General features: G+C 44.8%; 1 protein-coding gene across 1 annotated transcript; it reads right to left on the bottom strand.

Moving 5' to 3' along the window:
• Window positions 1-6,637: 6,637 nt before the first annotated feature.
• On the bottom strand, window positions 6,638-13,539 carry LOC131264653 (uncharacterized). The gene is made up of 6 exons (XM_058266923.1): window positions 13,130-13,539; window positions 12,747-12,985; window positions 10,169-10,335; window positions 10,025-10,087; window positions 8,038-9,960; window positions 6,638-8,001 (listed from the first exon to the last, which is right to left on the bottom strand). Exons 1-6 carry the CDS (start codon window positions 13,537-13,539, stop codon window positions 6,985-6,987), a joined length of 3,819 nt encoding a protein of 1,272 aa, XP_058122906.1. The 3' UTR covers window positions 6,638-6,984.
• Between the last annotated feature and the right edge of the window lie 1,927 nt (window positions 13,540-15,466).

The following is a 15,466-nucleotide window of genomic DNA, read 5'->3' as shown; positions in this document are numbered from 1 at the left end:
TCAAACCCATTTACGAGTGCTGTTGAACTTCAAAAAAGGCTGCGTGACATGCGTGGATTACATTTTGATGATTTAACTGTACGGCGTTTTCTTAGAAAACCCCATTTGTTTGGAAGAATGGCTGTAAAAAAACTAGTCACATCCGAAAAAAAAGTTAACTACGGCTTGATTTCGCAAAATAATGCATGGATAAAGATGTAGAATTTTGATCATAGGTATCACCTTTATTTTACTAAAAACTTCTCAAACAACCATGTTGTAGCTAGATTTGATTATTTTGACAGGTTTTGCTTAGAAACGAAACAAAAATTAACCTTTATGCATCACATGACTGCCAATATGTAAGGAGGAAAGCTGGTGAATCTTTCGATGAAAAGTTCACCATAAAGACTGCGAATCAAGAAGGGTGGATATATAATGATTTGGGGTTGTATGGCTGCCCAGGGGTTAGGAAAACTGCATGTCATTCGTGGAAACATGGATGCAATTTATTACATCAATGCGAGTGTTGAAGAACTAGGCAGCACGAACAACTCTAGATTTTATCTGGGCAACAATCTTTAACATACAGCTTTCATGACGAAGATGTGGTTGCTCTACAACTGTCCATTTGTTTTCTTAACCCCCCACAGTCTGCAGACTTAAATGTAATTAAACATGTTCGTTACATTCGTTCGTGACATTCGTTAAAGAAAAATGTTGCTAAACATTAGCCATCCAACTTATCAATATTGGAATCATTAGTGAAAGAAGAATTGGAAAAGGTTGACCAAAAAATTTGTCTGAAGTTAGTTGAAAGTGTACCCAAAAGAATACAAGCAGTAATAACTGCCAATGGTAATGCTACCAAAGAGTAAAACAATGGTTTCTGTGTGATGTGTAAGGTGTCCGACTTTTAGTGCCTGGCTCGAAAACAAGACTTTTTTCATTCGTGTTCCATCATTTCCGCAATTGAATTGTATTTTTTATTTGTTTTTTTTAATATTCGCAAAGAACAAAGGTTGGAGAAGTCTCCTGTGCAGTTTCGTGTCGCTAGCTGCTTTGAAGAAGAAGATAACTTACCTCAAAGTGAAAAGATTGTTCAATTTTCAAGTGTCCGACTTTGAATTCCTGGTACTGTATGTGAGGAAATATCGTTAGTTGAATGGTAAACGTCGATTTTGAAGAAAAATTAAATTTTGCATGATAAAATATTTTTCCTAGACTGGACTTGTGCACCAAACCTCTGGCTCAAGACCCAAGTACCTGGATCAGTACGAGTGACAAATGTAGAAGGAAATTACAGATACGTATGGCTCTGTAAGCCGGTTAGAAAATCGGCCTATGAATGTCGATTGTCTCGACGGCGTGGGTTCGAATCCAAAACCGTTCTCTCCCCTGTAGGAAGGTTGCCGGTCGTTACGCCAACAAAGAAGATATCGAACTGGTTTTTCCAGTCCCAGATTCAAACTCCGTACCTCCGGAACAACACCCATGCACTTTGCCTCTAGACCAGTGATAATGATGATGATGATGATGATGATGATAATGATGATGATGATGATGATGATGGCCCACCCCTGCACAGGATTGAGATGAGACGGATTATCTTTAAGATACCGTATGCGTGATAATGTATGCACCATTTAGCAATTACAAAATTTGAAATAACCTCAAAATTTTTAGGATGTAATTTTTTCATTTATTCTAAAGGGACGTGAATGTCGATGTTGTTAAGCATGTAAGTCTTTGATTGAGTTGCCATTTGTGACCAATATAGTCTCCATGCGCTTGCGGAATGCACTGCCAGTCTTAAAAATGTAGGTTTGATCTAATTCTCTCAAAAAACTGGCCAATGTTTTCCGGAGGCTTGTCATAATTAGGTGGCGTTTAGAGTAAGCCTTGACCTTCATAAAGCACCATATTGAGTAACCCGGAAACCAGCATGGTGGCCACATATCTTTCGACCAGTATATAAACTGTTTGTTAATATTCTTAAATTATAGTTAACAAGCTGACCCAACGAACTTCGCCTGGTCCAATAATAATAATACACTAATATTGAAAAAAAAAACAAAGAATTGCCATTCAAGGAAAGCCCCATCTTTTTGGCGTATGAAGATGTCGACACATAACAATAACAGATCCATCTTTAAGTTGCGGCATATCAGATAAATTGAAAGAATGTTTAAAAATTCCAGTGAACGATTCATGGCTTCGTTTTCATTTTCAATACGATTAATCAATTTATTATAGCGCAATGGTCCAGCTGGAGTCATTAGCATAGGTTTTTTAAGCAGCTAAAATTGTACGTGCACCCAACCAATCTTAGTTTCAATACCATGGGGCATAGTTCACATAAACATTTGTGATATATCATTTTTAGTTGAAGCGATTTGGCAAATAGTGGGTTGCAAGCCCACGTTACTATTCACGAAGCAGAACATTTTTAATTTGACTGCAAGTTGGAATCTTGTTTCTTGTGTGTGTGTGTTTTTTTTTTTGCTTGCTGTGCTCCTGACTCAAGAGTTCTTGGTGAATTCTTTAACCATTCTTCAAATAAACTAAACATTGAAATAAAAAACAAAAACTGCGGAATGCACAACAACGCATCGGCTCGTCTGATACTTATCTCGTCTCCTTCAATGCTGAATACAGCCATATCCCTTCCGGCGACGTACTTGCAAACTTGTTTGATAGATTTCCCTGAACTTAAATACTCAACATTTATATGTGTTTAGCAACAGAACTCTTTTCTGCCACTCAACAAAATACATTCAACGCCTATCAAAACCAAATATACGTAATCTAGGCGATCGCGTGTTGATTAACCGAGATTAAATTATTCGATCATCGGTAAATTCTGACTCATGATTTGTCACAATTTTAATCGCTATGGGTAAGAAGGAAAAAATCATCCCAGAACTTCGTTAAGATTGGCCAAGCGGTTTCTTAGTTTTACTTATACATCGTATATTTGATTCGATTGTATGGAAAATGCAATTTTCACAAATCTTTCCATTTTCCAGCTTTTCCTTAGGGGAATGTTAAAGTTGTATTTTCTTTCTTCCATGAATAAAAACGAACAAATAATTTGATTACATCGTCAAGATTGGCTCGATCTGAGGAGCCAAAACTAGGACATGTAGACAGAGCCTATAAAGAAGCTTGATGGACCACATCCCATGAAGCCAGGAAGTGGCCATCCACGGTCCACTCGCACGCCGAAGGTCATCAGATCAATGAGAGGTTGAGTGAGACGAAAAATCGATTCGGAAGGAAGCCGATATTTCAAAATTTACCATGCATAGGTTGATCAAACATGACTTGAAATGTTCGTCCAGAGTCTGAGTAAAGCGTCACCTTGTAACAGACCGAATCAAACAACTACGGCTGGAGTTCTCGACACGTTTGGTCTCAACATCAAAACAAAAGAATGCCGTCATCGTATTCTCTGATGAAAAAATATTCATCGTCGATCCCGTGTCTAACGCACGTGCAGATAGATTTATATCGCCGAAGAAAATTGAGGATGTTCCAGAGAACCTGAAAATCAAGTTTACAACCAAACATTCAGCCGGAGTTTTAAAATGCCTTGAGCATTTATCAAAGCTGAATTAAAATGTAATACCGAGGACCACGTTCTGCCATGGATAAAAACCAACTTTGGAGCACAAAAACACGTCATTTTCCAATAGGATGGAGCCCCGTGACGTACCTCAAAAAAGACTCAACCGTGGCTGAAGAAAACATGGAATTTTTGGCAATTACATTTGACCTCCCACCAGCCCGGACTTGAATCCTTTGGATTAAACAACATGGGCACAAGCTCAGGTTAAGGCCTGTGAACGTTCTAACACCATCTTTGAATCCCTGACAGCTTCAATTGCCAAGGCGTGGATCTCGAAAACTGACTCATACATTCAGAAGGTATGCTCTCGATTTTGTTCCCGTATGGAGGAGGCGATCAAAAAAATGGAATATCTAATTATTAATGTAATCATTAAAGGCTTAAGAAACGATGCCCTAACTAAAATTACAATTTGTTTCATTATTTTGTTTGAAAAAAATTATTTGAATCTAAGGTACCGATTTTCGCATTTTTTATGGGACATACTGTAATCGCGCTTCTGCATTTGTTTTCTCACTTCCAAGTTTTACAGGACTTTAAATAACTAGATTGCGAAATAAAATACGAAAACCACATTATTTTCATCCTCTTTTATTATAGTTCACATTCGGATTGCCGTGCCAGGCGTGTTTAACAAATGAATACATTCGTTTTATTCTTTTTGTGAATTTCCGCATGCCATTCTTCGCTGAGCCATTTTGTCAGTAACACTATTATTAGTAGTTATATATGAATATGCACCGTCATGCAATGTTTTTTCTTAAGCCTTCTGTTTAATTCTTTTTGACGAGACGATGAATTTTTATCAAATTTGAAGCTGTGTCGAACGTTATCCACAAAGTCTCTTTCGTTCATTAACCTTCGCTTGTTTCGCACGTGGTTGTTCCTGACCAACCAAAGTTGCCCTACGTTCGCGATATACGGATATACCAGAAGTGCGTCCTCGGAGGGCTGTGGAAATTTTTTGAAGATTCGTCTTTTGATGCCCTATACGAATATGAATGAAATACGACAGTTTCATAAACAAATACCAGCCTTTCCTTTAACCACCATCAAAAGGAGCTGAGTTTGCCTATTTATGTTAGCTCCATCGCATAATTTATTTCTACTTTCTCTTCGTCCCGGTACGGTTGAGACATGGCAGCCTTTTTCTTTTAGATGCTTGCAATTTCGGTGCATTATTTTATACATAATCGATTGATTACTTCATGTAGTTGTTTCGTTTAAACATGATTTTGTTTTTGTTACCCAACGGTCGGACATTGACGCTTTTTCTACCATAAATAGACATTCCTTATGGTTCACTAAGGACAACGAACAACGGGACTGATATAAGTGAATGTATTTTTTGTTTTTTCTACGTTAATACTAAACAATCCTCCGCTAAGGGGAACTAACAGAAATCGAAAAGCGGAAGGAAATCTTTACAACGATCATGGCATAAAGCTTTTTATCTCTTCTAAATAACAGTAATGGATATCATCTGAACATAATCGCACAGATGGCAGAGATGTTGCTTCTCTTTGCATAATTTCGGTTTGTTTTAAGGTTGTAACGGGTTCTAATGTAAGATTGTAACGGGTTTTACTAAATGTATATACACTAATTCCTAATAACACAAATGCGTCCTCAGGTGCCATGAAAAAAACCTTTGAGTAGACGATTAAAATACAAACTAAAATATAATTTCCACAATCGATTTCACGTATCTCATTACTGACTCGCGGTCACGAATGAAATTCAATCAGTCTAAGTAAATCTCATTTTCGAAACTATTTAACAAATGCGTGTACCTTATTAAACAATGCTCCACTAAAGCTTACGCTGCCGAGTTGGTGAGACAATTTAAAACCCATCCTATTAAAGCTACCAAAATTGTGGAGATCATTTGGTGTGCAAATTAATATCTTGCATTCGTTCCTTGTTAAATCATTATAATTTCAGTTTCAATTATATGCTGATTTTTTTCTACCAGCAAAACAAAAGTATAATGCCGTTAATGTAAGATTATTGTTCTTACTGGCACCAATTTCTTTTACACGGCGGAAAACGTACAGCTGCTCAATTAAGTCTTTGTACAATATGGTTTTGCACATTTATATTTAGTAATATCTGTTGCATAATGTATGGGCTTGAATAGCATAAAAAGTCACAAAATATTTTTCTACAAGTGTATGAACATTATTCCAATTCGAGTGTAGTGAAAAATCTCTGTTTATGACCAGCGTTTTTGAGTTTGTAGAATTTATAAGATCCTTTTCCAATACAAAAGTTTCGTTTCTGTCCAAAACGGTTCTTGGTCGAGCGTCATTCTGGTTCAATTTATTATACCTATTTAACTCACCGATTCTTTTACGCCATCTGTACATGTCTGCACCTTCTCTGTCTGCCTTTGAGTTCAATGATGTTCAATGAATTTTGATGTTCAATGAGTTCAATTTATTGCGGGAAGGAAAGAACACCGAATAGCTAAGACATTGCATCCCGCGAAAGTATCTCAAAGAAAAATACTGCTTCTGATCCATGTTATAAATTCAATATGATATACTTTCAAACAATTAGAGACGATCAAGAAAAAGGTTCAAATTCACCGAACCAGATTGCGCAAAGACTTTGTAGAGTAGCAGTGTATTAACATTTGTCATGAAATACAGTCAATTTCGTGAAATACCGTTTTCTGCCAAATCTAATTCAAAGAATGATTAGATAAATAGGCTTCTAATGCCGATTCAATTGAATAGACAACGGTAAGAAACCACACGGCCAAGGACTTTACAAACCACCCCATATACGCCAGAGACCCTGACTTTGAGCCACGCGGAATGGATGAACGCGTAACATCGTGAACTTGAACCGCAAGAACTCGACGGTGCAGAACGATTCCGCTAGTATACGAAGTCGTCGAAGTAACCAAATGCAATTTACAACACAACCGGCTCTACTGGTGACGGGTAGGAAGGACAATCACTATCAGTGCAGTTAGGAGAATAACTGAGCGTGTGCGTTCTAATTTATAACGATATTCTGATTCCTATTGTTTCTGACACACGGTGTTCAGGCTACACGACGGCAAATTGGACGCTATTTTTGAGCGGCATTTTACGGATGGATGCGGTATTTAATAGTAGGTGAATAGCTACGGCTTCACCGTTCTCGTTTCTTGATTTGATTTGGATGGAACGTACTTACACACGAGAGTTGAGAATTTTCTGCTATTCCTTTGTACAGCGCACCGGCCGAAACCCCGATGGTACACCAAACTTTGGAACCTCTGGTTACGGGACACGGGGGAAATGGCTCTATTGATTGTTTCTGGTGTGCGAGTCGTCACCTGGCAGCATTCAGTCCGAGCTCGCTCACACGTACACTTCGTCTCACAAGCGCCGGTCGACGCCTAATCGCTCGATGCCGTCGGTTAGTTCCTCGTTGTCCTCGTTGCTGCTCACACTGTCGTTGATGTCCGATCGTATCCCACCGGACGACGGTGCCCCGCTGCTCTGTCCAGTGGCCGAGTGGCGAAGGCCCTCTGGGTACAGCAGCCCAACATCGTTGCCGCTGAGGTTCTGTATGATCGAGCTGATGTTGGTGCCGAGACTCTGGCGTTTGATCGGCGTAATGTTGAGGTTCTTCGGTGACTTTGGCTTCATCGACGTCGTCGTCGTCGTCGGAGGAGGAGGAGCTAGCGCCGACGTTGACATCGTGGCCGATGTGGTCGGTGGGGCGGAACCGAACGAGGCAGGAGGGAATGGTACCGGCATATCCTGGTGGGAGGAGGACGGTGATGATGGTGATGAAGGAGTTGACGAAGGCAGTTCGAAGGGTGTTAGCGTTAGTGGTGTCGTCTTAAATCTATGCAATTCTTTCATTACCTCGTACTGCGAGTCGGGCGCCAGGAAGATGTCGTGAAGGTTTTTGGTCGATCGTCGGTGCGCCTCCTGGCTCTGCTCGTTGGAGGAGTACGGGTAGGAGGCGATGAAATTGCAGCCCCCCGGACCGCCATCGTGATCTGCTGCCCGCACAGTCGTCGGTTCAAGGCTAGCCATTGGTTTGTTCCCGCTGGCAGCACCCGTTGCCCCGTTGGCCGCTGCTATCGACGGGAAGTTATTGTTGTTTGTACTAGGGGTGGCCGGCGAGAGGTCCGTGTAGTCCGTCTTTTCGCCCGAATCCACTGAACACATGCTCTGGCGGGAGATATCCTTGGGCAGCAGGGACGATCGAGGCATCACCGGTGGCTTATCGCCTCCAGTACCGCCGAATCCCGATCCTGAAGATGTGTCGTGCCCGAGAGGAAGCGACGCCTGGGGAAATGGAAGACGACTCCTAACCGATGGTTCCCGTTTACCAAAGCGCTGTGCGATGTAGTCGTCCGCCTGGTCCTGGTGCAATTGTTGCTGTTGATGTTGATGCTGATGCTGGTGCTGAACTACCTGTTTGTCCTTCTTCCTTCTTTGGCCTGCGTCTTCGTAGTAGTTGTCGTTTTTCACCGACATATTGCAGCAGCTACTCACGTCGGCAAAGTAGACCTCCGATTCGGTCGGTTCCAGTAACTTCCCGCTGAGGGCCGCCTCCGCCTCGAGTGACTCCACCGTTTGGAAACCACTGTTCTCGATTCCTCCGGGTGTCGACTTTAGCCGTCGCGTTTTCGGTGGATGCACCACCATTGGGCCCTGATTTTCCGCCGATTGGTCGCAACTATCACCCAACACATTTCCTGCGCCATTACCATTACCGTTCGAGGGCAAGTTTGGCTCGTTGTACTCGTTTTCAGACGTTTCCAGCGAGCCGGGAGGTGCGTGGTGCTGTGAGTGCATCACCACCTGACTGGTACCGAATACATTCTGCACATTCACGCGACTAGCCGGCTGATGCTGCCCGCCGTTGTTCGGTCCGATGCTTTTGGCGCCCGCGGTCTCAACGCGTTTCTTCGCTTTCCGCAGGGGAAGCGTATTGGAAAACCGGTCACGTCCCGGGCCGTCACTGTCGGAGGGTGTATTTTCGTAGTTATCTTTTGTTTGGGTCTGCATTTTGGTGTAGCCACCAGTTTGCTGGCGCTTGCCTCCGGGATTGCCACAGCCAGTACCACCGCCGTTTGTGCAACCAGATGAACTTCCAGGAGGGCCACTTGAAATACCACCGCCACCGGTACCACTTCCACCACCACCACCAGCACCACTACCCCCTCGTGAATAGTTGGATGCTTGTGGATGTCCTCCGGAGCTGCCCATGTTTGACGGAGGACCCGTCGGTCCGCTCATATATTGCTGGGGTATCCCGTGTACGTCCACCCCCATGACGGCATGCTGGTGACACTCGAGAATGGCAATGCCAGGCCCTCCGTTCGGCGGTAGTCCGCTCGGTCCATTCGCATCGATCAATGGCGGTCCACACTGCGATGGATGGATATACTGATATCGTCCACGGCGTGCCGGACTGTTCGGGTCCGAGTACGGTGGCGGAGGGCCCCAGATACCGTACTGCTGATCGATCACGTTGTAACGAGGCTGTATGCCGGCATCACCCAGTAAAGCCCCAACCACTCCTCCCCCACCACCACCCATCGGCATAGGCATTCCTGAACGCCCGTTCGAAAATCCATACTGCGAGTCCGGACTGTGCGGCGACAGACGTTGTGTGGCATCGTTCCGCTGCCAGGGCATTCTCGGCCAGCTCCAACCCGGCATGCGTCGTCCGCTTGTGTTCAGCCGGCCACCACTGACCGTACCCGGCTCATCACCGCCCGGGTTCGGCGAGTAGAAATTTCCTGCCTGCCCCGGCGTCCAGAAGCGACCGTCGCCTTCCCAAGGGTACGCCGTCGGGAGAACATTACGGTGCGCGTGGCACTGCTCGCAGCACCGACAGTTTCCCGTCCGCCCGCTTACGACCGTCCCAGGACCACCCACTCCGGCACTCCCGAGCATTCCCGGCCCAGACGGTAGCACCGAAGCTGGGCCCTGTTGGCCGGCGTACAGCGAGCGACATCGCAGTTCCAGCTGCTCCCAGTACATCTTCTTTCGCTCGTGACTCAGCAGCTGGTACACGAGCATACAGCTAAACACGGCCACCAAAACGCCCGCTACCGACAGCCCAAAGACGGCTCGAAGGCAGGAGTAGAGTGCACCGTGTACGACGCCACAGTCCGACGTCGAGTCAAACACGAACCGGACGCTATCGTCAACGCCTTCCGTTTGCTTGTCGGCCGTCACGGAGTAGCAGGTACAGGTGCGCGTTTTCTGCGTGTACTCACACTCCCGCAGGACTTGCAGGCGACTCATGTGGAGGACGGTTGTGGTAACGGTCACCAGGGCACAGGTCAGTGCCGACGCCAAGCCACACGCTCCGGAAAGTTTAATCTGTAAAGCATGCGATAGTTAGAACATTGCTGGAGATGCGTGTCAAATGTTGATGCCGACATACCAGATAGCTGTAACGATTTCTTCGCCTCGCTAGGCTCATTATACAGATACCAGTCAACATGAGCTGTAGAAGGGAGTAATTTGAAAAAAAAACAGTACCCATTAGTAAGTGACAGTTTCACATCAACTTAAAGCTGTTACTTACCAATGTTGCCGGTACGAACGTTGGTACGGTTTCAAAGTAGCCCACCGTGCTCGTGTACGATCGAAGCAGGAAGTAGATGCCCAGAAACAGGACACCCAAAAGGCTGGAGATACCGCCGCATATGAGACACCAGATGACGTACTTCCTCACCCCGGACGATGTGGGAGCTGCAGGAAAGACGGGGAAGACAAAACGTGCAAATGAACAAAACGGAAACGAGTTAGGACGAGAAACAACCCCAGTAGGCCTGTCAGATTGTCATGTTGCTTCCGGGTCGGAGCGTGTCATGGCATACTGGGGAAAAATCAGGGAACGGTTGGGAGAAATTGTTATGCGCTAGTTTCTCTCTAGCGTGGAATATTAACCCGCTGTTGCTGATGGTGGACGCGGTGGCTCGACCGGTGGTGGGGCCCAGGTGCACGTGGGCACACTGTACTGCACGACCTGCATGAACGGATAGCCGTGCATCGTGGTTGCAGGGCCTGTCGTTTCCCTTGCCGTCAGGAGCTTCAAACTCGCGCCCGAAAACACAGGCACCACAAACGATAACTTTTATCCGATTGTGTTTGAATGTCCTGAAAGGCGCAACGCTACACACTCTCCCCAGCCGTGGTTAAATGTAAAGTGGTTTCTCTCGATGACATTGCCCTGTCGACCTTATGTTCGTAGCTCTTATGAATATTTCCTTCCGAAAGATTACCTCATCGTATCATGATTAAATTCTTCAGCAAAAAATGCACTACAAGACTAAATAATGCTGCTATTGTTACTGGACGTTGTACTATCGGTTGTATCTATTGCAGTCAGTTATCACACAAAAAAACAATCCTGGCCCTCGAAGCAGAACGCTGGGTTCTCGGCTCTGCTCCTATCTTTTACAAAACATCCTGCCAATCCGCTTTCCTATTATTGTACTGGTATGCTTGGAAGTGGTAAACACTACTTATACAATCACTGTACGCTTCGGATCCAGCCAAAATGTGATGATGCTTATCTCCGCGGGAGATAATGGAGATTTAAGTTTTTCAACTCTCTTCTGAATGCGTTTCTGTTTTTCAGCGAGGAAAAAATCACAAAAATACATTCAAGCACACATTCGCGGTTTTGATAAAGCTTGATTGTACGATACGATTGAGCAGGAGTGGCTTCAATCTGTTCGACCGAACCGAACGGAGGGATTCACTGATACTGATTTCTTTTCCACGGGTGCCATTCACCTACGGACACTTCCCCTGGCTTACAATCTGTTTACTTCCTTTCCGCGCAAAGCGAAGAGTGTGCACCAGTTCAGCAAACTTTTGACAGACGAAATGAGTTTAGCAAAACGTTGTGCCTGTGTGTGCACTGGCATCCCATGTCCTGTGCCCACCCTTGTTGTGGCTTGTTGAGGGTGGGTGGTTAAGGATTACTGCCACATTGCCATGCTCCAGCGTTGGCTGTGGTATTTTTGCACTTTGGCCGCCACAACATGCCAACACGCAGAGAAGCAGCCCTCGCGCCACTAGCGAACCCACAACGGCACACGTCTGTAGTGGTTCGCAGGAGCAGCTTCTGCGAAGCGTATCCTTACACGAGGGTGTGTGCTGGGCTGGTTGTGATTGTTTGTGCGAGGTGAAGGGTGGTGTGCTGGAAATCTTGGGTGTTCCTGCGCATGACCCGTTCGTCACGTGCCGAAAGACATCCTGGCAAAACACGGCGGCCAACTGCAGCCTTTCCAACCGAAGGGTTAAGTTGGCTTAAAATGGCAGTTGAACGTGTTAGAACTTGTTAGATCGAAATGATAATACATTCATTCAATTGAAAAGCAAACTTTAGCGGGTTTTAATAAAAATTGATTTATTTAACAAATAATTGTATTAGCAAAGAGGTTCCAAGTCCTTTCAAACACGAATGAGACCACGTGGTACGACTCCTTGTAAAAGAAGTAGGATTTAAACCTACTGCTACTTAGATCTTAAGTGCCAAATGCCATAACTGATTTTGCACGTATCGCACTTTTTGTTAGAGAAAAGAGAATAGTAAAACATTCTTTTTAATTGAAAAAGTAAAAACATGTTACAATCTCTGTTTCACAATCATTACTTTGTGTTTACTCCACTCGTTGATTTTGACTATGATAAGCAAAGACGACAAACATGTACATTTAAGTTAAGAAGCGTCTTGGGACCACAACCATGATTTGTACCAATTTGCTTGAATTCTTTTGAAATAAGTTAAATTAAAACCAACAGGTTCTTCAATTCGCTTCAGCCTCGCTTCATTGATTTTTGACAGTGAAAGAGGGAACCCATCGAATATTAAATCGACACGGAAATTGAATCCATCACATTGGGGAAAAGCAATGATACACGGCACAAGCACAGTGCAACAAAGTGTTGGCAGACCCCTCCTGCACGCCCTACACGTGGCACCAAAGGCCAACGAAAAGTCGTTCCGTATTCGATTCCGTATGATGCTGATATAATTTCCCAGGCCATGGGCCGGAAAGGGGCAAAATGGCCTCCAATTATCCTACTTCCTGAGCGGTGGTGCGCGGGCGGTGGAAAATAGATAATGCTGAATCACCGTCGCCGCTTACCCGTTTCCATGCGCTGCAGCGTGCGGGACCTCGGGGCCGGTCGGGGTGGTAACGGTGGTCCCCGGTCGTCTTCGGAGATCTCCTCCTCCAGCTTGCTGATGTCCAACCCGTTCGCCCCGTCGCTGTACACCTCGATGTGATGATGGTGGTGATGGTTGTGGTGGTGGTTGTTCCCATACTTCCGCTCCTCGCCGAAACGTGCCGGTGAGTTGTGCCTCGAGCTGCCGTTTTGGTGAGCACTAGATGGGGGGGGCGAGCCGGAAGGTCCCGAGGGGGTGGTGAATATGTAAGGAGAAAATAGAAAAGTCAGAAGGGGGAAAAAGCCCATAGTCATCGTCTGCTGGTTCACGATCACACGATCAGGAGCTCAGCTTGAGACCTACAGTGAAATCTTCTTGGTGTCTAGGTTGATGTCCAAAACGCTGGGCGTGTTCTCATCGCAGGACCCGCCGGCACTGGAACTGCCACCGCCCAGCCGAGTCGGCTGTTTGGTGTTATCACAGGAACTAGAGCTCGATGGCATATAGCGATGGTGATGGTGTTGTTGCTGCTGCTGATGATGCTGGTGATGTTGCGGGTGTAGGTGATTATGATGTTGATGAAGGACCGCTATACTGTTGTCACTATTGTAGTCGAGGTCTGCCTCGGCAGTGGTGATGTTGTACGCCGGGTCATGATGCAGATGATAACGATGCTGCTGTCCTTGCCTCGTTTCTGCCGTTGCTACAGGTTGCAACTGCGTTGGCTGCTGTTGCTGCTGATGCTGCTGTAGATCGTGGTTGAGGTTCGTCATCGTGCCGTCATCAGCTTGTGCCGCGGTTATCACCCAGCTCAGGGCATCGACATTGATGCGACAGGTTCGACCGAAAGCAAACGTCTAGACGTGGGCCGCTCCGTTTAACCTAAATGGCACCTGAGGGGCGGATGGGAGAAAATCAAGCGTAGCATGAAATTAAAATCTTAAATTAAACAAGACGATACCATGCGATCGCGGCCACAAGGCAGTTCGTAGTTGACCCAGCACGGAACCCCTTGGACGTGACGAGCCCTGCGTTACGTAACCATCGCAGACTTCGAAGACCGTGTTGCGACCTATTTTTTCCATCTTCTGCAGTTCTGTCGATCGAATGCATGCCAAAGGGTGACGCATGTGCCTGGGACACAGGGAGTGTGCAATATCTGTTGTATATTATTATTTTGCCTGTTGCCCACCGCTGCTCAACAACTACCAGTTTTTAATACCTCATCGCTGTGGATGTCTCGGTTTATGGTAGTGACCTTCTTTGCGAAGTGTTACACACCATGCAGCGGTTTGACACTTTCATTATATTTACATTTAATGAGACGATGTACACTGGATTGGCATCACTATGCTATCGTCTCAATCATTGTGGTACTAGGACGCCTGTTAATACAAATGCTAAGTATTAGCTTAAATTCGTTGTGCAGTTCAACCACAACAATTTCCCATTGAAATCTGGTTTTTACCAAATAATTTAACATTCAACTATAAAAATGTTATGTAGGAAAACGTTGAAAGGAGAATTCTTTGTAAATTGGATGGAGGTTTTTCGTCGAAATAAAAGACTTTTTGAATCATGAATACTTCTTATTTGTTTCACAAGTTAAATTACCCTCCCATCTTTTGGAGTCGAAAAGAAAAAACACCAAGAATGCTTTAACTTTTATTTAGGCACAGGATCCATACTTCATTTTTGATTTAAAAATTTATTTGAGATTAACACACTGAGATAACACTTCTTTGCTCCAACAGTGCCAAAAGGGTGTCCCCAGCCCTGAAGGACCTCATTTTTGTAACCGCCGTAACATGGATAGAATATTGAAAGTTTCCCGGGAAAAGAAATTCCTGAACTAACATCAATGCAAGTCGACTTGTATAGTCGTTTACCTGCAGAGGGATCAGCTATAAAAGAAGCCTAGGTAGGGCTTTGGACTGAAGGGACTTTGTATAGTTCAAGCGTTAAGCGTTAAGGAATAAATCCTGGTATCGCTAAAAAAGTAATTATAGGAAGGCTCTGTGAAGTACCAACCTTTCGATCGGTGCAGGTAGTCATCGATTGTTGGTTCCTACGATTTTCTGTCCTAAGTCCTCACAAAAGCTCCCACGAGTTTCAACCGATCGTCCCTCTTTATGTCAGCTGATTTGTTATTAAGCCATCTAATTCCTGAACCATTTGGGATCGGTCGACGCAGCAAAGCTCAAGTGGTGAACAAATTGACAGCCACAAAACATAAAAAACTGATAAACTGGCCGATGCGTAGGTTGCAAACTTGTGGGATGGACACCTTTTCATTCGACTTCTGTCGGTTCGAGCTCTCGGCGGCATCTTTGAAAGATTCGTGTTTTTTTTTTTGCTTTTCCATTACCTAAATGTTGGAGAAGGTGTTCCACTTTCAACCGTCGTCGATCGTTTGCTTGGCAACACACGACCGTTGCAGCGTCTTTTCAAAAAGGCGCTTGAATTCTTTTCGGCCATCGTCAACGAGCTCGGTGAGCACAACTTTCTGACCCTCTGGGGATATTGCAGACACATCATTAGGTGTACTCTACGAATGTTTACACCCACCTTGGTCACGCACAGTCGTACAAACCTCGTCACGATCTTCGTCACATCAGATTTGTACACGGATGGCGCACTTAGAGTGTTGAGGGATATAAAAAAAAGCGATTGATGCTCAATCCGTGCGCACTCTTTACG

The sequence above is a fragment of the Anopheles coustani genome, chromosome 2 (genome assembly GCF_943734705.1).
Source record: "Anopheles coustani chromosome 2, idAnoCousDA_361_x.2, whole genome shotgun sequence".
Lineage (NCBI taxonomy): Eukaryota > Metazoa > Arthropoda > Insecta > Diptera > Culicidae > Anopheles > Anopheles coustani.
This window is presented reverse-complemented; position numbering and strand designations above follow the sequence as displayed.

Coding starts and splice junctions, on each gene's coding strand:
- LOC131264653 (XM_058266923.1), bottom strand. CDS start 13,539: ATGACGAACCTCAACCACGATCTACAGCAGCATCAGCAGCAACAGCAG. Junction 10,336..12,746: donor GCTGCAGCGCATGGAAACGG/GTAAGCGGCGAC, acceptor TCTTTCCTGCAG/CTCCCACATCGTCCGGGGTG. Junction 9,961..10,024: donor GAAATCGTTACAGCTATCTG/GTATGTCGGCAT, acceptor CATGCTTTACAG/ATTAAACTTTCCGGAGCGTG.